Below are 22,636 nucleotides of genomic sequence, written 5' to 3'. Positions count from 1 at the left end.
AGGCAGATGCTAGGATGCAGCTGGCAATACCCTCTCCCCCCCAGGATTCAGCAGCTGCTGCTTCTCGTGTTTGACTTCATTTTTACTTTTAGGCGGGGCGGAGGGAGAAACAAGGTGAGAACGAGGAGGACAACTGTCCTTCCCTGCAGTGGGATATTGTCACTATTCTCTGTAGGGGGTAGGTTCTAAACATTTACCACCCACTGTGCCCTGCGTACTGGCAATTTGCACTGGTGTACCTACCTCTGTGCAGTCACACCTGTACAGATGTGCTGCACTGGCAAAAAACAGGTTTACAACAGTGCAGCTTAAGCTGGTAACACCTCAAAGTAAACTGTATCAGTGTAAACTCTGGGGCAGCATGTCCCCATCATGGGGTTGCAGTAGTGTAATTACATCAGCGGACATTTCCTTAAAGCAGACAGGGTCTTAGAGAGGGTCCTGGGAAAGCTGAGGTTCTGAAAGGCCTCTTTCCCTTTCACCCCATCACAGAAGCGGCTATTGAAAGGGGGGGCGGGGCGAGAGAGAATGTGGTTTACTGTTAGTTTGGAAAGCTCCCTAAACCAACATCATATCCTGAACACATCTGGTTCTGTCATTTGGAGCAGGAGAGTTAACTTGTGAAAAAGAAAAACCCACCAACAACTGACTGCTACTTTAAAAAGCAAACAGACAATATTTGAAACAAATCCAAAGTTTTATTTCATACACATACATTGACCACATGGGATGAGCGTGTGCACTACATCACAACTTCAAGTTTCCCTGTTTAAAAAACAAAACACAAAACAGAAAAACCCACTGACATTTACACGGACCCTCTTCCTGAAAACAGATCGTTTCTTGGGTAGGAAGATGCATCCACCTATTTGGCTGATATGACATAATGTACATGTAGCAACTCACCACTGCTATGAACAAAGTTGGGGGCGGGGGGGGGGGGGAAATCACATTCCCGTACATAGGATCTTTTTATTGAAAAGACCTTCAGTATATCAAACAAATTTATACCATGTTGAATATATAGAATCAATATATTTTCAATATTGAAATATTTTACGTTTTTATGGGGGAAAATTTTCTTGGTAGGTAAAATTTCTACTTTGCTAGTGAAAGCGGGTCTGTGTAAATATAAATAAAAGAGTGAGATTTTCTGGTTGCGTCCCCAATTAAAAAAAATCAGAAGTAGTAGCTGTAACAAAAGAGATACTGAATGAATGTTTTGGTGTAATTTAAAATTTCGTGTAGCATTCTTTTAAAGAATTTAAGTTGTAAAATATGTAAGTCATTAAAAAGTTATGACAAAACTTCATGCCAGGATTTGAGTACTGTTCCGGGATTAGTGAGATTTAGGGTCTTGACTAATTAAGCAGTGCTTCATTGTCAGTTATAGTAGATCTTATTAAAAAAGAACAGTTGCAATATATTTACATTGTTTTTACCAATACAAGTGAAAACAGCTGTAGAGTTACTCATTGGTCAAATGAAACCTAAGCTAGTCAAACATACAGTATAAAGATTGAAATACAGGATCTCGTATTTGAAAGCTAGCAAGGCAAGTCATACACCATTTAGCTACTGGTTGTATTGTATAAATATTCCCAGATGCTGAGACTCAGAAAGAGAGATAGCTCAGTGGTTTGAGCATGGGCCTGCTAAACCCAGGGTTGTGAGTTCAATCCTTGAGGGGGTCACTTAGGGATCTGGGGCAAAATCAGTACTTGGTCCTGCTGGGTGGGGGGGCTGGACTTGATGACCTTTTGGGGGTAGATCTCTATATACGTATACTTGCACTGTTACAATAAGTGGCTTTTGCTACAGCAACCCTTCTGCCTGTACACAAGGATGTAAGAGTAGAAAAAAGTTAGTCAAAAACATTTCCACTTTGTTATGGGCTATAAGATTTTCTGACAGGTATCTCAAGACTCTGTTGTCCTTTTAAATACAAAAAAATTGAACTCATCCCTGATTTAGAACGTCATATTAATAGGGTTGCCATGGATCTGGAATTATCCTAAATTTATAGCTGCTGGGTTTTTGAGCCAAAAATCAAAAAGCGTTCCAAGGGTTCAGAATAGCATGAAAAGCTAGAGCCGCTCTCACCCCCGCACCAGGGGCATGGGATCTTATGAACAGCTCCTCTCTGATTGCTGTTTAGGTTTGAGGCAGATTGGTGTCTTTGCAATCACAGCAGTCCTGCTTCAGGCCAAAGGCCAGAACACAATCTTAACAGCAGTAGAATCTCCTCAAGGTAAGCTTTGCCTTTCATGTTTGAAGTCACATAGTGTCCCTGATACTGTAACCTGTCTCTCTGAGCTCTTTATGGAGCCATTTCAGATGGCCTCAGCCTCCACCTGAAATATCAGGTTTTTACGGTGTTCAAATTGGTATGTTTGTAGCCTATGGGCTTGTCTTCTCGCTCTCCATCTGGTTAGGACGAGTTTCCTAAAGCTGATTAAACAAATATGTTAATTTTAGGCTACATGTAAGCAAAGCACTGGGAGCTTCCACCAGGACCCCATTCTGATGGTTTGGCTTTGCCCTGATTAGCAGGGCTCATCCGATTGATTAGAGCCACCTCTCCATCTTTCTTAACGCCTCATTGTCCAGCTTGGAGGCTTCAATGGAGGCACACCTGGAACAGCAACTCAAAACGTGACGCTTACAAAGCGAGGAAGGTGCAAGCTTCCACCTTAAGCTGTTCGAGGTATGTCGTGTCGATATACCACCCTGTAATTGGGGGCTCTATTTAAAGACGCACCCGATTTTCTTCACTCTCGTTTTGTTTCATGATGGGTTGTTAAAGCGGTAAGAAATACATGGTGAAAGCTCACAAAGGGCTGGATGGTTAGTGACCAGATAACGGGAGTCCAACACATTAACAAAAATTTCGGTGGTTGATAGATCACCCTTAGTCCATCAGTATGGAGTCCTCTTGCTATTATAACCATATGCACATTTGCGACCTGCATGTTGCCATTGTTTGGGTACAGAGTGCTATGGCCCTGCTGTTATTAAAAGCATGTTCTGAACAATGAGTGGGGGAAGAGAGGGTTGAAAATTGCGGTCAGATTCGATGGCAGAGGGAGTTTTGTAAACACTGGGGTTTCGAGCCTACAGATTTGGGAAAAGAGACCCATCGAGGGCAGTATAGGGGAAGCAGAGAATTGCGCAGGGGTGGACAAGCTTGCACTGCCTTCCATCTGAGGTCCCCTCTGAATCAAGCCGCGCTTGGATCAGCCACTTAACACAGTACAGCAGCAGGCCTGCTGGGTACTGGTTCTGTCACGCTGCTTAAGGGACATGGTTCAGAGAAGACATGCTGCTGTGAAACATTAATATAGATCGAGTGATATTAAAATCAAGAAATATGGGTAAAGAGAAGAAGCACAGAAGGGTAGGGGAGGACCAGAGAAAACTTGGTCAACATAAATGTATATAATTTTCCTTCTTGGTTTTAACCTATGACCTCCAGGGATCTGAGTGACCCTAAATTCCCCATATAAACTGTTCTGATTTCAGGAATAGGCTTCTCAGTAGCTGGCAACCCTACATAACATGAGAGGTATTTCAGGCACATCTAAGGCATTAGAGTAGTTTTCTCTTTGCTGTCAGAACATCTTTTGTTTTTTCTCTACAGCGTCTTCCACCAGCATGTGGCTCCAAACAATAGAAGTTTCTAAATGGATTGAACACAAGGATATTTTCATGCACTATTACTTAAAAGTAGTCACAAAAATATGAAGCACCAATCACAACACCTGATTTACTTTTACTTGCAGAATTGAAGCTACCATATACAAGTGTTAGAAGTCGTGGTAATAGGTTGCAAGAAACACACAGACAGACAGTGTTCACACTGCAGATGTGAAGTATCACTGACTAAGCCCTTGCTAACCAGTTTAGTTTGTTATCTTTTGAGGAATCCCACCCATCTCTGTGCTACTCTAATGCAAAAACAAAAATACAAAACAAAAAAAAAGCACAAGACCGAACATTAAGTAATATAATAGTAATCTAGCCTGTTGTGATATTTGACAATTCAACTTAAATAAGAGTATTATTTGGAAAAACCCAACGATAATCATTCCAATGAGGTTATACACAGCCTCAGCCTTTACTTTGCTCAGCACAAGTGTCTTTTTTAAATATGGATCAAACAAGGGTTTTTTGTTGTTGTTTTTTTTTTGTGAGCAGAAAAGTGACACACACTTAATCTTTACATATTTTTCTATCTCGATGACTCTGCAGATCTCAGATCTTCTGCCTCATGATGTAGATCTTATTCCCCAAAAAGGTGACCAGTTTCTTTAAACATGCACATCTCCGGATCTTCCAGGCCTTGTTATTTTTTAAATTCTGTGGACTAGAAAGTTGTCCACATTGCTAAAAACGCTACATCAGTGTTCAGAGCGGGCCGAGTGCATGTCAGGCTCATGGGGGGCTTACAGAATTGCACAGAAGAACTTCTTCTCTCTAAAGGGGTTTTCTGAAGCTGGCACCGGGGTCAGTAGAGGGTCTTCCTTGGCATGGGCTTCGCAGTACGCCATCAGGTCTGCCGCTGCTTTTGACACCTGAAAATAAATGCACACTCTGTATAAGCCTTGGATGAACTACGTTGTCTGGAGCTCCTCCACTTCAGAGCACACAAAGGAGGGAGCACGTCAGCAGCATGGAATTAAAGTAGAGGGACCAGATGTCCCCATTTTATAGGGACAGTCCTGAATTTTGGGTCTTTTTCTCATATAGGCTCCCATTACCCCCCACCCCATCCTGATTTTCCACATTTGCTGTCTGGTCACCCTAAATTAAAGCATCTTATTTGGCTGAATGGAAGATAGAGAAGTTGCCTCTCAAGTTCCCACTCGCTCCTTCACTGTACTCACTATCCATCGACGGACTTTCTAACTAGGCCTTACAACGATCACAGCACTGTCCTTGTTCACTACTTGGCATTCATTTCACCCCTTAGGTAAGAGAGCCGTAGAACGTAACTGGCTAGGAAGCGGAAGTACCCCTGAACTGTAAGATCCATTTCAGAATAGTGCACCAACGGGGGAAGTTCCCCTTTAACTGCATGACTCTTCTATTTGAAAAGGGATTGTTCTCTAGCGGCTGTAATCACCACCAAACTTTAGTGCCAAAATGTTGTCCCAACTGCACCAGTCACTTAGGGCATGTCTACACGGCCATTAAACACCTGCGTCTGGCCCATGCCAGCGGACCTGGACTCATGGGGCGCAGGCCAAGGGGCTGTTTAATTGCAGTGTAGACATTCCGGCTCAGGCTGCAGCCAAGCTCTGGGACCCTTTGACCTGCCAGGGCCCTAGAGCCAGGGCTCTAGCCCAAACTGGACAGCTACACTGCAGTTAAGCAGCCCCAATCCAAGTCAGCTGGCATGGGCCAGCTGCGGGTGTCTAATTGCAGTGTAGACGTACCCTTAGGGCCAAAGTGGAGAGCCTTGCTCGGGTTTTCTTCAGTCCTTACTCATGCAAGTGGAATTTGCCTGACTAAAGACTGAGGGAAGACCTCCAAACAGGATATATAATGTAAACTGAACTTTCACCCTTCCTAGATAGCCTGTGCTGTAACAACTGGAACCTCCATTATTTTTCTTCCCAGTATGGAGTATTTGCATTTACACTATGTTCGTGCCCAGTGAATAGATGGACGTGGCTTCTTTCCAAGTGTAAAGAATGCCCTTACCAGGAAGGCAAGGAAGCGGGATTTGTCATTTCAAATGCTCTCTATTTTCTAAATACAGACCTCAGCTGGAGTGCCCCGCCCAGCCGAAGGCACATCATGACTTTGCTCAACTTCTGCTATAAGGCAACAAGTCTGCAGACCACTCTGCATGTCAAAGATCCTCTCCTGGGCTTACAAATGGGTTGGGCACCCGCCTCAGCACTGGCATGGGTTCAGGGTCCCAAACTTTCATCCACTCCCTGGAGATTTCCCAGTTTAGTCTAAACTTAAGAAGAACTGATGTAAATCTTTGCACAAGTCTCCTTGTAGGCGGGTTGTTGCTATGGTTATTTTACCCTGCAAGACCTCCCGTCTCATCTCCTAGCTCTTAGATTCCACCTGTTCTCTTCCAGAGTTGGAGGCTAGGGGACCCTCCACCTGATCTGATTGCCAGCTGAGTAGGCCTCCGACTCCTAGAACCTGAAAACCTACTGCAGGGCCACTCTCCAGCCAACCCTCTATTGCTAGGAGCAGACACAGATTTTTGCACATGTAATCAATTCTGAAGCCCAGTTTATTTGTGTGCGTTCAGGAGCCTGATGATGTCAAGAAGAGGTCAGGGCAGGCCAGCTGGGAGATCGGACCTAGTAAAGAAGATCACCTGATCAAATGGTAACTTGCAGGTCTCTGTTTTATTCTTCAGCTTTATACTGAAAGTACATTTTTGCTGTAGCATGTTTGATGTGCCGTGTGTGCAAATCCCAAACAACTTACACACAATAAAAGGCATTTATACATCAACTATACAAAACGTGGTGTTGATTTCTTTTGCTGCTAAGATGGTTTTCATTTGCATCTCTTTCAGGCAATCCAGCCTTCTAGTTCGTTTCCCCCCACCAAGCAGCCTCTTTTCAAGGCATTTAACAGCTAACACAAACCTATTAGCAAAGACTTTAGGAGAAAACCTATGCAGTCTGCAAATCCAGTACTCTCCATTTAGTTACAGGCAGGCTTTTGATCCATCAACACATTTTACCTGATTTGATCTTACAAACACACACTCAGTGCAGGACACAACTGCAAATAGCTTGCAAGAATACATGCAACAATATTTATTCACGATTAAAGAAAGGGAAGTGCCACGTCATTTTTATACCATGTCGAACCCTTCCAGTGGAGGGTTGTGGTTGCTATGGTAACAAATATCAGTGGAGTCACTGACTGTATACGGTTATCTATTAAGAACATGAAACTGGCTCAGTGGAAGCTCTTGAGCAGCGAGGAGACGTGAGCAAATGCTGAAGTTCAGATATTGGTATGTCCCACTTTGGAATCAGCTACGTTTCCCTTTAACAAACTGGAATGCTCCAAGACTCTGCTCTCAAAAGGTTCAGGTTTCTGGAGGCAACTTTCCAAGCCAACTCCAACACAGAACACAGTTTAAGCAGCAGAGATACATTACGCCTTTCAAAGCCTGCTCATATTTAGGGGTCAAGATTCTTAATATTTACCTGAGCGGAGCATGAAAAACATGCAATTGCATGCATCAGAATGGTGCTTAAACAGAAAAAAAGAAGTGCCATAGCAGCAGCATTACCCTTTTGTGCAGGCAGCTGTTTATCTGGCATGCACCATTACGTGTCTGTGCCCACACATTCAATACAGGCACCCAGTTTGGAATGCTGGCCTTTAAAAACAGAATCTGTCCATGATCACAATTGTGATTGTTTATGGCAGCATTCATCATGTGCTAGGGGCTTTCTGGACAAAATCAAGAAGGGACAGCCCAACCCCTGAGGAGCTCACAGTTTAAGGACAGAACTTAGCAAATATTGGAGGGGCAGAGGCAGAATTGTGCCCACTTACTACAACTCAGATGGACAATCTAGGGGCTCATTATTCCAGTGTAACCACGTCCGGACCAGCACTAAAAGACCTATATGCAGCCAACGCAGAGGAATCCCTCCCCGAAGGGATCACTCTCCTTTCCATTGAGAAAGAGACTTGAAAGGATAACTTTGCTTTTTGTTTTGTTGCGTTTCTCTGAGCAAGTCTGGGTACACCACTGAGCCCAATTTCATGCATTAACCATGTTAGCCAAAGAACAAAGTCTCTGAAATACATTAAATGAGACGCTCAGCTGCAGTCATCTGCAAACAGTACCAATTCATCATGAAAGAGCATCCTCCTGTTTCCTAAAAGGCCATATCATTAGGACTGGTTTAACAGAGTTTCCCAAACCTTCTAGTTTTCCCGTTGGGTACAGTTCATGGTCACACCAGCGAAGTATCCACCACCGAATAAGAAAGCTAGGGAACTGTGTTACCATCACAGATTTGAAGACAGAAGGACTTGATCATAATGGTCCGAGCTCCTATAGAACACAGGCCCAGATTTCATCCAGTGAGATTCCTGGATCTACCTGACATCATTTAGAAAAACCATTCAGTCTACATTTAAAGCCTCAGTGATGGAGGATTTACCACACCCCTGGCTACGCCATTCCAGTGTTTAATTACCCTCACTGTTAAAAATAAAAATTTCCAGTGTGAACTTGCTTACTTCAACTTCCAGCCATTGGATCATGCCTTTGTCTGCCAGATTAAAGAGCTCTCAAATATCAGATCTCTTCTCCCCGTGTAGGTAATAGACCATGATCAATTCGACTTAATGTTTTGTTCAATAAGCTAAATACACGGAGCTCTAGGACTTAAGGGACACTAGAGCTCAAGTCTATAGCTTGTGTTTTATAGGAAGTCGGACAAAATGGCTCCAGTAGTCCTATCTGGCCTTAAAAATCAATGACTTGGAGTCTTAGCTGCAGAAGGCTCCTCATGGAACCACAAAGAACATGCTAGTTACCCAGTTGCCTTCCACCAGCTTTACCTTTATTCTGTCAATGTTGGCCTCCATTTTCAGCTGTTCTACCAGCTTCCTGGCTTGTGCTATGCTGGCGGTGTTGTTGCTGGCCATCTGAGTGCCGGTTGTGCTTTTCAGATGTGCTGTGGAAACAAAGTGAAGTGAGTTAATACATCAGAGAACTACTAAACTGGATTTGCTGCCCTGGCTCCGATGCGCACCACTGCCACCCAGAAGCTGCTCTAGGTAAGCGGCACTGGGCCAGAGCTCGCACCCCGCACCCCTCCTGCATCCCAGCTCCCTGCCCTGAGCCCCCTGCCACACCCCACACCCTCCTGCACCCAGCTCCCTGCCCTGAGCCCCCTGCTGCACCCCACACCCCTCCTGCACCCCGCTCCTTGCCCTGAGCCCCCTGCCGCACCCCACACCCCTCCTGCGCCCAGCTCCCTGCCCTGAGCCCCCTGCCGCACCCCGCACCCCTCCTGCACCCAGCTCCTTGCCCTGAGCCCCTGCCACACCCTGCACCCCCTGGTGACAGGGAAGGGGCAGTGTTGGGGTGGGGACTTTGGGGGAAGGGGGTAGAAAGGGGCAGGGAAGGGGAGGGAAGAGGCAAGACCTCATGGAAGGAGTGGAGTGGGAGCGGGGCCGGGGGCAGTGAGGGTGGGGGTGTCAGTGAAGCGGCCCTCGGGCCAATGCACTAGCTCTCAGGTGGCCTTTGTGGTCATTTGAGTTTGAGACCCCTGGTCAAGACAGTATTTGGTCTTGCCATGAGGGCAGGGGACTGGACTCGATGACCTCTCAAGGTCCTTTCCAGTCCTAGAATCTATGAAAGCCACTATGACACCAAACGAAGTTAAATCTGGATTTGCCAGTTGGCGTTAAGTGAGAGAAGCAGGGCCACTGTTTATATCCTTACTTGGACAGTGACTGGAAAGGGAAGGAGATCTGGGGCTGGAGGCAGGCGGGAACATACTTTAGTTTTACAGCTCTGCTGGGGCTCTCTCTTCAGTGCTGTAACCAATCACCTTGTTGTTCCCCAGGGTAGATTTTTTAAACTGCACTGAGCAATAAGTTGTGCTGTTAACCCTGCTCTTTTGGCTAGTGCTGTTGCTCTGATGCAGATCAGCTGTAAAGCCAATGATGTTTTCACTGCTCGTGTAGGCAGCAAGCTTTCTAGAGAGCAGGTCGTTTAATCAGTAATTAAGATTTTTCACTTCCAGGTGGGTAGGAGAGAGAAGCATCACTACTAATGGAGCAACTTTTCCTATTACCTTCCCAATCAAAACAACAACGCTATCATTATGCGCGGAATGCAAGCAAGCATTTCCTCCAGTCTTGGAACAAAATAGCACCTACTATAAAAGCCCCTCTCAGTTTCAACTTCACACAACAGCAAACGGATGTTTTCAAAAAGTTCTCTAGTCGACAGCTTGAAGTGTCTTTCAAGTTGCCTGTAGCAGTAATATATCAGTCATTATAGGTTCATTACACTGTACTGAAATACCAAGCTTTACTATAAAATAATTAGGAAATATACATCCGTGCATTTAAGTAGCTGACTATAATATAGTGATTTCTAGAGACCGATGCGGTGCATTGGTCTAGCATTGCATTGTCCGCACAATGAGTGAGCATTGAGATGCAAAACAGGATATTGTCACTTCCTGTTTCTTTAGGGTTTCCTACAAAAGGATAACTGCACTCGTTCATTATGTTGCCAAGTCTCCACTGTCTCTCTGAAGCATGCTATCCAAGCTGGCTCTGCTCACACTGGGCAGAAAAACGGTGTCTGCGTCTTTCCAGCAAGGGCCCCATTTAAGCATGATTAGTACTTTTCAAGCACAAACATGATCATTGTAAGAGATGGGACACAGCTGAAGTGCATTGGGCTATCCCAGGCGGAGCTAGGAGAATAAATTGACTTTTCAGATTTCTGGCAGTTCCAGAAAAAAACCCCACACAATCAGTGTGTGTCCAACTGAAACTGAAATTCTTGGAGAATTGAAAGATTTCATTTCAGGTATTTTAATCAAATGGAAGGCTCAATTCACAAAAGCTGAGGAGGAGGAGGAGGAGGAAAGGCCACCCTTTAGCCCGGTGGTGAGAGCACTCACCTGGCTTGTGAGAAAGCCAAGTTCAAATCTCTGCTCCTGCCCCCTCTGAGGTGCGTGCCCAAACCACCAGGCTATTAGCTATTCTGAGCTGTCTCTCTCAAGCTCACAGGCTGACGATGCTCCACTTGGTCTAAACAAACAGTCACTGGAGCAGGGATTGCAACCCAACTGTCCCCCCGCTCCCAGCCAGAGACAGAGTGAGAAGGCCGGGCTTTCTCCTAGCCAGGTATTTTATCCTGTCTCCGTGGACACACTCACCAAGGGCCTAGAAGGAAGGCATCCTCGTCTATGAATTTCTGGGCTAGAAAGACCAACCTAGAGTCAGCCCATATTCTCCTTTGGAGAGATAACGAGTAAGGGGGCAGAGAGGCATTTCTTCAAAACATCACCCCTCAAGGGGTCTCCCCCTGGCTCCGAAAACTGCCAGCAGGTCTAGTTTTGGCCATTTAGCCTGAGCCAGCTTAAAGGGGAGGATCCAAGGGTGCTCACACTACAGCGCTTGTGTTAAATCCTTCAGCTGAGGAACTCCTCTTGGGGCCTGCTCCGAGAAACCCAGAGCCTGACATGAAGCCGCTGCAGTGCAGTTCCCATTCAGGCCTGTCCGGCTAGGATACGCTGGAGTAGCAACTAGGCGCAATCGGCAAAGAACGCTCATATTGGGTTTGGGAAGTGAGCGGGCGCAAGCCCGCCCACAGCTAAATGACCCTCCCCCAGCCTATGCGGAGGATCCACCGTGTCCAGGACTCAGGCTGGTAGGCAGGATGCATGTTTCAAGGAAACGAACTGCGAGGAAGAGCTCTCCACAAAAACCCCTCATGATCCCCAGGCCTTCTCCACACCCAATCTATCCTTTGCACTGAGAATTAAGTAACAAAAAGTGTTTTACCAAAACGGTCTTTTCCGTGAGTTGCGTCTCTAGTGGAAGGTCTGCCGATCTTCAATAGTCAATACCTTTAAGGGGAAAAAGAGAGAGAAACAATTTATTAGACTGACACTTTCCATTAGCTCCATGTCACTGAATGACTGTAATGGTACAGACGTTAATTGGAAACCAAGACGTGTCAAAATATCATTCAGAGGCTCAGCAAGCTTGAAAACTCAGCTCAGAAAGGCAGAAAGTACTGGGGGGTGGGGGTTATTCCAAGACGCTTGGCGAGATGACATACTGATTTTTATTCTAGTCACTTTTCCATACCGCACCGGGGTGAGACTAGGAGGGCAGAGTTTCAGGATTTCTGACAGAAATTCCTTCCACTTGCCTCATTCCTCACATAAATCTGCCCGGTCTAGTCATAAGCATCAGAGGATGTTTGATAGGTACACTGACCAATCAAATACAGATTCCAATTCACTAGACTAGGAAAAAAGTTCACTACATTTACCTTACTTACAAGACTTTTGAATTCACTTGAGTCAGGAACAGACTGAGAAACGTTGCAAGAGGGAAAAAAATATTTTAAAATGAAGATCTATTCCATGTACATTCAATTGATATTACATTGAATAGATGAGGGGGGTCTGGTATAACCTTGTCAGTGGCCCTCAGCTGGGAAAGCCTGCATAGCTCGATTATGCAACCACACCACACCCCTGCGATTAGAACTGTAATATCATGCTACGGCACCACATCGTGTATTCTATTTTATCTATATTGTGTGATATGCACACAGATTATAGAGCCAGACACACACACACACACACGAGCTGTGTAAGGAAATTATAAGAAGACATTTTAAGAAGCAAGCTAGACTTCTGAGATTTAACGTAAGTTGTTAAGCCCCTTCAGACAATACTTTATACAGAGTTACAACAGCAGCTGGACTCTTCCTCACTGAACTGCAGAGTGCATTCAATTCTATTAGACCTGTAGCTGAAAGATGGCTTGCTGGAGATCTGCTTGGAGAAGTGAGCCCTTTAAGGGCCAGTGCTCCCCTAGTTTCCCCATTACGCTGCGTCCTGCCACGCCCTGGAGCAAGCACTGCTTACACTTTACCTCCTCTGTTGATTTAGGAGCCTGGAATGCTGGAAGGAGTTCGCCAGGTTACAGAGTCCGCCTTCCGTACAAAAGTCAGCGTTTACACTAGCTAATCTATGTGTACACTGACAAATGTTGTTGCTTTGCGGTTAGCAGTGAACCGCTGTGACAGAGAAATACAGAGAAGAGATGGGAGGAAACAAGATCGCTTTCCTGTGTAGCTCTTTGCGGGGGTCAGAGTACAAGGCAAGTTCATTTAAACTTTAGACGTGCTCCTCCTTACACGCCTGGAGTTCTCTCAGAGAAGAAACTGTTTGGCCAATGGATGATAAATGGATGATAAAATGAACGAATTGGCCACTGATGCGTTCCTACGTGCCATTCTATACAGTGCAATAGGCTGTACAATGGAGGCTTTTTTAAGCCAATGAACATTGGCTGGGACTTATTTTGGATAAATTTGCCCAGTTTCATTGTGACAAGCTTTTCATCAGCTGCTATCATTTGAATGCCGTGTTCCCTAGTGGAACCTGCACGACAGTGGTGGGAGGGGCCATTCCTGTCTAGCCCACAGGGGAGACCAAGTCATTTCTACTGCAGTTGCACCTAAAGGTCCCAACCAAGCTCAGGCTCCCCTTGTTCTAGATCCTGTCCAAACATGCAGCAGCAGCAGGGTGGCTACATTTCCAATGTCTGAAAACCAGGCCTCCCACCCCACCTCTTGTCCCCAAGGCCCCACTCGCACCTCTCCCCACGAGGCCCTGCCCCCCCCCCCCACGTACCCCTGCCCCAACTCCAGCGTGAGGAGCCCCAAGGGACTTGTGAACCCCAACTCCAGCAGGCTGCCTGGGAGTAAAGGTGAGAAGAGTGCTGCAGCCACACAGGGGCAGCCCAGCAGCCCCCTTCCCCGCCCCTCTCTGCGCTGCCCACCCAGCAGCCCCCTTCCCCGCCCCGCTCTGCGCTGCCTGCCCCAGCAGCCCCCTTCCCCGCCCCGCTCTGCGCTGCCCGCCCCAGCCCCTTCCCGCCCGCTCGGCGCTGCCCGCCCCCGCAGCCCCCTGCCCCGCCCCCCTCCGCGCGGCCTGCCCCAGCAGCCCCCTTCCCCGCCCCGCTCTGCGCTGCCCGCCCCAGCAGCCCCTTCCCCGCCCCTCTCTGCGCTGTCTGCCCCAGCAGCCCCTTCCCGCCCGCTCTGCGCTGTCTGCCCCAGCAGCCCCCTTCCCCGCCCCGCTCTGCGCTGTCTGCCCCAGAGCTGTCTGAGAGCACAGCCAGAAAAAGCACTGGGAGGGGCAGCTCGCCTCCCTCCCTCCTGGGGAACGTTCCCAGCCCCGAGAGCTCCTTACCCCACTCGCCATGGGCCCCTGCACTCTGTCCTCCGCTGCAGTCCTGCAAACCATGCTCCTCAAAGGGGCTGCCTGCTGCCCAAGCTGGCGCATGCATCCTGCCACAGGAGCTGCCACTTCAGGACTGAGCAACAGGCTGCCACTATTCCCCCGCCCGCAATAACCAGACTTTTAGTGTCCGGTCAGTACAGCTGACCGGACACTGCTAGGTTCCCTTTTCAACCAGACTTTCTGGTCAAAAACCAGACACCAGGTAACTCTAAACAGGAGGCCCTTCCTAGCCCAGTGAATTTACAGTCAGAAGACACAAGGGTAGGAGCAAAGAAACCAGAGGCCCAGAGAAAGTGACTTGCCCAAGGTCACACAGCAGGTCAGGGCAGCGTTGAAGTCAGGTCTGGCTCCCAGTCCAGTGATCTAGCCACTCCCTCCCAAGCACCCTGAGCACCTCAGATGAGAAGTGCTCCTGTAGACACACACAGAGCATTATTACAGCATTTCCTTCACGGCGAAACAGGCCGCTGAGGGTTGCAAAACAGTTTCAGTTACAACCCAGCTGGCTCATAGGATCATAGCTCTGCTAAGAACTCACCGGACGGGGTGATGTTCTCCACAGACGCTTGGTCTTTCTAAGAGAATCCCCTTGAGCAAAATCCCTTTTCACTATTTTTGAGTTGGGAATATGAAATATTTACTTTCCACACCATGAAAAACTAGACATCCCCCCTCCCTCCCTTTAAAGAGGGGAGAAAGGAGACTTGGAACTTGGCATGTAAATAGTCCTCACTGAGAAACAAGCCTGTGGGTAGAGGTCACCTCAGGTGGGCCACAAAAGGAAGGCAGGGTTGTTAAACCAGGCAAGTAAAACAAGCAGCAAAGTGCCCTGGCCTGTGCTGTCTACAGGCTGGGGACAGAACTAGAGGGAAAAATACCTATGTCTACGCCATCCCCTAGGGAGACCTGCACAGTCTCCTCTACTCACAGGGTGATCACTCTGTGATCTCAATCCCCTCCCGAGCGGCAGCTTCCCCTCAGCAGGGCAGCCTCCTCCCTTTATATCCAGGTCCCCTTTGATTATTTACTGCAGCTGGAGGACCCTCCATCCAGGTCTGATGCTTCTGCCAGGTGTTCCTGATTTAACCCCTTGTCTCCAGGCCAGATCATTAACCCCTTGCTGCCCTCACCCAAGGCAGAGCTTGTGCACCTCATCACAGTCCATAGCTAGCTATGGGGTGGGGGAAGAAAGGAATTAACATTTGCGTGAGCATTTGAAGCCTGCAGAGCATGCATAGACAGCAGAAAGCATTCGCTTGCACTTTGAGACACACACCCTTGAAAGTGCAGACTGATGAGAATGTGCAATAGTCACGGACTAGTGCCAGCTCGCTCTGCCTTTGAATGTCTTTTCTCATTATTTTTTTCCTTTCCACTTTGAGGGCTGCTCCTGGCAGTAGAGTCCAGGGAGTGCAGAAGTGCATGATAGTAAAGTTAAAGTACCTTTATACGTGTTTGCGAGATTGGGGGCTGCTGTCGCAAAGTCAATCAGAAAAAAATTAAGGGACCATGTTAGTTCAAATTTCCACAGCCATGCTCATTTAGCTGAGTTGCACTTTTATTCTTCCCTCCCCGCTTCTGAAATATGTAGGTGAGCATGTTACTGTTTGTGTTGGTAAAGTGAAGAGCCTGGCTTTGCAATGCTCTGACTGGTTTCCCTAAGAAAACAGCAATGTTAGCGGGCCAAACCTTGCTGGCCCTACTCCCTGAATAGCCCCATTGGATTCAGAGCGGTTACATAGGTGAAGGTGAGTGGGGTCTGCTGTAGAAGAAAGTTTTTAGCTTTGTTATTGGAAGAAGCTCATAGCTCAGTGATCAAGGAGGCATCAGAAGTAAAAAAAAGAGTGACAGAAAATCAATGCCTTCTGTACACCATTCAAGAGCTGATCCCCATGCGTGAATGCCATTTCTCATTTGATGGGATATAAAAAGGCCTTGCCGTTGAGCTAACGCTCTCATCTCCGCCTTCATCATCCCAGCCTGATCCTTCAATTTAAAACGCAGGCAGACCCCAGCTGCAGGGAGAGGCTGCACAGAATCCCAGGAGACGATGGTCAACCAGAGAGTGGGGCTGATGGGGAGAATGGGGGTAGGAAATGTCCAGAACTACTACTCGTATAAGGGACGGTAACATCTCGGGCAGAAACAGGGATTAATGTTGACTTGAAACTAAACAACATGGTTCATTTTGATTGTCCTGGCTGAAAATTCCAGACATCAAGTTCTTTCCATAGAAAACTTGTATTTCAATGAAACCCCATTTCCCAATGGGAAAATGTTTAGTTTGACATTTTTCTTCCAGCCCCAATTGTAAATTGCAGGACTGGGGCTTCAGATAGGACACTAACATGAGCATTTTTAATTTGAGACCATTACTGACATGCCTTTCAAAGTGTATGACTAGAGATGAAATTAAAAATTTAGCAGTTGGTAGAAATGTACTTCTGCGCAGAGGCTATAAACCAGAGATTGGGGCGGAGAGGGAGAATTGCAAAGAAATTATGTGAAAGAGCTCCCTGTTGCAGGGAGCAAAATTGTGATCTGAATTAAAAGCAAACAGAAAAACCCACTATTTCCATTCCCGGGATCTCCCAAAGCTAGCTGTGACCCTATTCCTCAATAAGGAAAACTTACAAATTTTGCAGCAAGCGATGCTTTCATTCACTTTTTTCTTATCTAGTATGAGTGTGCGAAAGCAGGGTGTTCAATGCAATTCCCAGCTTTCGCGCTCATCAAAGCTTCCTTAATGCTTAGATAGAGATTTACCATTTGAAACAACACCATCCTTAGCCCACAAGGGGAGGGATAGCTCAGTGGTTTGAGCATTGGCCTGCTAAACCCAGGGTTGTGAGTTCAATCCTTGAGGGGGCCATTTAGGGAACTGGGGTAAAACAAACAAAAAACTGTTAAGGACAGTACTTGGTCCTGCTAGTCAAGGCAGGGGACTGAACTCCCTGACCTTTCAAGGTCCCTTCCAGCTCTATGAGATATATATATATAGATGTTATGTAGCTGGGGAGGTGCTGCCTAAAGCATTCTCCAAGGCTTTGTGGTATGTGGACTGCAGGCTAAGTAAGGAAGAGGGGTAAACTATTTACTTGCAATATTGTATTTGGCCACTAGATGTCTCTGTATGCCTTGCCAGGGTGCAGTCCCTGGTAAACAGAGGAGACAGAACTAGAGCTCAACCTGTGTGTGTCTGTAGTTTGCAGTTGCTTTGCTCAATAAATGCATCATGTTGAAGATGGACTATGACTCTGTGTATCTTGCCAAGAAGAATTTGGGATGGTGCAGCAGCTAAGGAAGATACCTCAGCACCCATTACTTCCCAGTATGAAACTCCATCAAACACAGCACATATACTGAAGTTGTGCACTGAGCCTAGCTAGGGATTTTGCTCTCAGTAATTCATCTTCACACCAAATTTTTGGGATTACAAGTTAAGTGCTAATCATATACAACCCAACATGTTTAAATACCCAACTTTTCAACCACAATTTGAAATGTAAACTTTTCATCTATACGACTTGGATTCAAATTGCTATTTTGACAATACCAACTGTACTTTTGCAAAGCTTTTAATTCTTATCAGTTCAGGTTCACTTTGGAGCTTTTCCAAATATACGTTTGTACATTATTTTCAAACCAACCAACCACACAACTATGCACAAGCTACACCTCTAGGAAACCGTGGACAATCCTTGGTCAATAAGAAGTTCAGATACAACAGCGCTCAATGAAATTAAAAGGCAACAAAGTACAGCTGAAGAAAAATGCATAATTACCCTGTGGAACTCATTATTGCTAGATACTGAGAGCAAGAGCTTAGTTGATTAAAAAAGAATAGACATTTACACAGACAAGAGCCTGTACAGTCACATTAGACAAAGAATATTCCAACTCATGAGTGTTTGGAAGAAACTTCTCCTATTATCAGGTTATTTCATAATTATCCACTTAAGATTTTTGGCACCTTCCTCTGAAACATCTGGTGCTGGCCACTTTCAGAGACAGGATGTTGAACTAGCTGGATCATTGGTTCGATCCAAAGATGGTCCAAATACAGTGGTACGTCAGCTGCCACTGGGTGGATTTGCAAGTAGATTTGTGCAGAAACAATAACACAGAGATTATTATTGCAGAATGTGTGTGCATGCGTGCGTAGGCAGGTATCCCATTTGTGTTACTGGGATTTGCCAATATCACTTCCCTGCTTGTAGTTCGACAATATACCCCACCCATTATCTCTAATAAGATTCTCATAGCACAAATGGAGTAATTATGCAGGACAGCATTTTCCAGTGGTTAATTGGGACCAGTTTAATCAGAGCCAAAAGGAAGTCAAGAGAAAATCCAAGCCCAATAGTTTACCTGAATCTTAAGAAAACATATTAAGAAGCAATTTAACTTTACAGCAGTTCCTGAATCCCAATGTGGAATGAACTTTTTTATATCTAATATAAATAATAAAACCACATTAAAATATAGTAATATCTACTATATAACAAAGAAAGGAATTTTTCTTCTTTGCAGGGAAAAGAAACCTTTTAGTGAAATTCACAATGGAATACAGCCAGCCTCTTATATCTGCAGTTTAATGAGGCACACGTTCTTGCCTTGGAGACTGCAGGTTAATGAGTGAGGATACTGTTTATTTCCATGATAATGATGTTTATAAAGTATAGTATATAGGTACTATGTCCCTGTGGTATTACACTTTAGTTACAGCTGTGTATTTCTCAGGATTGTTTTGTTCCTTATCCTATGTACACAGGGATTGTGGATTATTTATGGCATTTTGTAATGGGCTGGATTCATCTGACAAGCAAAACACAAAAAACTCAGACACTTCTCCAGGCCCTAAAACTTTCCAGCTGGGTTAGCCGCCCCAGTGCCTGCACTCAGACGAGCTACCTGATTCATCTGAATTTTCCAGTTTTTAAAAAAGGAATAAGAGAGCTTTGTATACTTGAGCAATATTTTCCTCTTTGATGCTTTTTTGGCTCCAGAACTGCAGACTGGCCACTTGTGTTCAGAGGAAAAATACTTCCATTTGAACAGAAAAACTAAGACTTTTCCCCTCAAACTACGGTAGCTGGAGATCCTAGGCCAGGCTTGATTCATTTGAATCCCACGTTTCTGAATTTATTTCATGCCATACTTTAGGGTTCGAAAATACCCGGTACTTAAAATGGTGCTGTCTACCAACACCTTTCATGTTGTTCATTATCCTCAGGGTAACACCCTTATTTGGCCATTTACACTTGTTGCCTTCAAATTTAAAAACTACATTAACACTTTGTCATTGCCTTTTAAAGCCCCAATCCTGCAAATAAGCCATGCGGAGCCCTACAGGAGTCAGTGGGTCTTAGCCCAGGTGAAGGGGTCCACCTGCATGGATCCCATAGGCGCTGACTTCCCCCCCCCCACCTTCGCCCCAGGCCCACCCCCACTTCACTCCTTCTTCCAAGCCCCACCCCTGCCCCTTCCTGCCCCTGCTCTGCCCCAGACCTTGCCCGCACCCCACCCTTTCCCCCAAGGCCCCTCTCCCCCCACCTCTTCTGTCTCTGATCTGCCCCCTCCCTGCCTCTTCACCTGAGTGCACCCGGTTCCTGTTCCAGTCCTCCCTCTCCCTTCCAGCACCTCCTGCATGCCACAGAACAGCTGATTGCAGCGGGCGGGAGGCACTGGGAGGGAGGGAGAGGAGTTAGCCAGCGGGGCACCGTGGGGTGGGAGGCGCTGGGAGGGAAGGGGAGGCGTTGACTAGTGGGGCACTGGCAGACGGGAGGCGCTGGTAAGGCGGGGGAGGAGTTGACCAGTGGGGCACTGGCTGATGAGGAAGAGGGGAGCTCACTGCCAGTGGGTGCTAAGCACTCACTAATTTTTTTTCCATGGGTGCTCCAGGGCTGGAGCACCCATGGAGTCGGTGCCTATGATGGCTCCTATTGCAGGATCATGACCTAATGCTTCAGTTCAGCAAGACACTTAAGCCCACAACATCACTAGGAATATTCACGTTTTAGACTCTGATTCAGCAAGTTCTTAGAACTTGGATAGCATTTTACCTATGGGACATGATGATTAGGGCAGCCCTCACAGTGAGCATTAAACACGGGGCCCATCACTTACTCTGTTTATCCATCTTTGCTATGTAACCATTCAGCAGATCAAGCTGTGGTCCCTTTGGAAGTGCCTCGGCTTGATTCTCCCTTCCTCAGAAGACATTTGTACTCAGTCCATCATTTTAGGACTAACGCAGAAAACCTATTTTTCCCCACAATAATTGTGAATTGTTTGTTTCTCCCTTTGTTTCATATTGCACTGATGGCCCGTATCTTCTCCCAGCTGGATGGTGGTTGTAGCCTAATGCGTCTTTTCTGAATGTTAATCAACGCTACATCCCGTCATGTACGTGCGGCTTCTTTCCAGTCCTGCAGCAGTCATTTAACTTAGGCTAAATTTGGAAAATACCTTTTTCTAGAGTGGCCCGCAATGGTACCAACTAATGGGAACATACTGCAGGCGCAGAACAGAAAGTCTAATTTCATTTTGATCCCAAACCACTGGAGACTTTTTTAAATCAATGGTAGATTAATTTACGAAGTTGCCTGCTACTCCCTATCCAATACAAGTCTGCAGAGTGTTAAGATTCACTGAGCTACTCTAGCTAATAAGAACCGTGCCTTTCTCTGTATCTTTCTCCCCTAGAAGAACTCAGAGATGGCAAAGAGAAATGTAAATAGGTCATGAAGTCAATGGTGCTATGCTCATTTACATCAGTTGAGGATCAGGCCCCTGTGAGTCGACCGAGTTTGTAATCGGGTTTCACCAACTCCCTCACCTCCAAGAGATGGTGCCAGAGATACTCCAGGGTGGGCAAGCCCACCGCAGCCCACACTAGGCAGAGACTCATGGGAATACATGCGGAAGGCAGTCCCCCAAGTGCTGAGATGCCATCTGCTTTTGTGCCCTCCAGTCCCCCTGTAGCAAAGGGGCCACGGCTAGCCGTGCCATTAACCTGCCTCCCGCTCAGCTCCCACCCATCACTCCTCTGCAGGCTCAGAGCGGCAGCGAGGTGACTTCATGGTGCATTTTACAGCGCAAACCCTACTGTTCTGAGAGGTGAACGTGCTACGTCGGCCAGCTATTCCTTTGACTCCTGCCCTCTTCTCCAGCCCTGTAGAGCAGCTGTGCCCCAAAGGAGGTGGAGAGAGGCAGTTACCAGATGAAATGCTAGCACACAGCTCCTTTTCCCTCTCCTGGCAGAGCAGGCTCCCCTTCGCACAGTGTGAATGGGTGGGAAAACATGGATCGCGTGACTTTAAAGTGTCTTGGAACTGGTGGGGTTTGGACCACGCCATATCCTGGGTACGGCCCAGAAAGGACGGGTGGCTTGGCCTCTCCCACCAAGGGACAGTCACTCCAGATTGCCCTTCCTGCTCAGTACTTGGAGGGTGGTGAAGCACTGGAATGGGTTACCTAGGGACGTGGTGGAATCTCCTTCCTTACAGGTTTTTAAGGCCCGGCTTGACAAAGCCCTGACTGGGATGATTTAGTTGGGGATGGGTCCTGCTTTGAGCAGGGGGTTGGACTAGCTGACCTCCTGAGGTCCCTTCCAACCCTGAGATTCTATGATTCTATACTCAGGGAGGATCTGTAGCTTCCTTCCAGGCAAGGCCCAAGGCTGTTTCCTTTCTAGCTCATGGTTGGCCATGGGCTTATTTTTGTGGCTGTGGATAGTTACAAAGAGTCTTATTCATTGTATCCAAAGTGGGTCCTTGACAAACTTTGGCTTTATGAGTCAGCCTTGCCACTCAGTCACCCTCTGGACTGACATCTGTATCTCCACTGCAACAAGTAGATACACTCCGGATTTACACCTATGTAAATGAGTTCAATACCTGGCCTATGCTGTACGGAAGTCCAATGGTAACTATGTTTGGAAGGTTTTCTCCCAGAATTCCAGGTTCCAGCCCCCCTCTTGTAAAGACTGGCTCAGCTTACCCAGAAACCACCTTACCGTTGTGATCAGGTCTAGAGAGGAAGGAGCGCCCAATGGTTAGGGTGCCAGCAGTGTTCAATTTCCTACTCCTGTGTGATCCTGGCAAAGTTAGGACCAGGCTGATTTCAATGGGAGCGAGGAGCCTAGATGCTTTTAAAAATCTCACTAGCTTCCTGCCTGCAGCTTTCAGTGCCTAAATACCTTGGCAAACCCGACCCTCAGACATTTCTGCACACAGACGTTTTCTATACATTAGAGGTGTTTATAGCAGCATAGTTTTATTCCTGCAAGGAGGGATCCACACTCAGGGTCGTATGGGTATAACGATTGTGGTAATGAGAAAAGCCATGTTTCACAGAAATAATGGCACTGTTATCCTCAAGAGGGAGCTTTGTGAGAGAGAGAGAGAAAGAGAGAGATGGTGCTTTCTCAGATAGTTCCCACACCCCACAGGATCAGGTGTGACCATGAAACTCAGGAACCTCAGAGCAAAAAGCAAATCCCAGTTCCCAAGCCTAGTTCACAATATGACCACAACCACTGCCCAAAGTCCAGTCCCTGCACACCGGAGATGAGAGAACCAGCCTAATTTTACGGGGAGCTCAGAAACTGT

General features: G+C 46.6%; 1 protein-coding gene across 12 annotated transcripts in view; it reads right to left on the bottom strand.

Annotated features, from left to right (window-relative positions):
- Positions 1-2,420: 2,420 nt before the first annotated feature.
- The window catches only part of GNG2 (G protein subunit gamma 2), a 95,617-nt gene continuing 75,401 nt past the window's right edge, over positions 2,421-22,636 (bottom strand). For 3 of the 12 annotated variants that reach the window (XM_039537461.1, XM_039537467.1, XM_039537466.1), the window contains exons 2-4: positions 11,545-11,609; positions 8,572-8,687; positions 2,421-4,574 (exon numbers count right to left, since the gene is read on the bottom strand). In XM_039537461.1, coding sequence (XP_039393395.1) covers positions 4,446-4,574; positions 8,572-8,658 — 216 coding nt within the window. In that variant the 5' untranslated portion in view covers positions 8,659-8,687; positions 11,545-11,609 and the 3' untranslated portion in view covers positions 2,421-4,445. Of the gene's footprint in view, positions 4,575-8,571; positions 8,688-9,896; positions 9,996-11,544; positions 11,610-12,651; positions 12,771-14,559; positions 14,778-14,899; positions 15,031-22,636 lie in introns of those variants that run through there. The other 9 variants (XM_039537470.1, XM_039537472.1, XM_039537471.1 and 6 more) reach the window with 9 other exon arrangements.

Source organism: Mauremys reevesii, linkage group 4, assembly GCF_016161935.1.
Source record: "Mauremys reevesii isolate NIE-2019 linkage group 4, ASM1616193v1, whole genome shotgun sequence".
Classification (NCBI taxonomy): Eukaryota; Metazoa; Chordata; order Testudines; family Geoemydidae; genus Mauremys; species Mauremys reevesii.
This window is presented reverse-complemented; position numbering and strand designations above follow the sequence as displayed.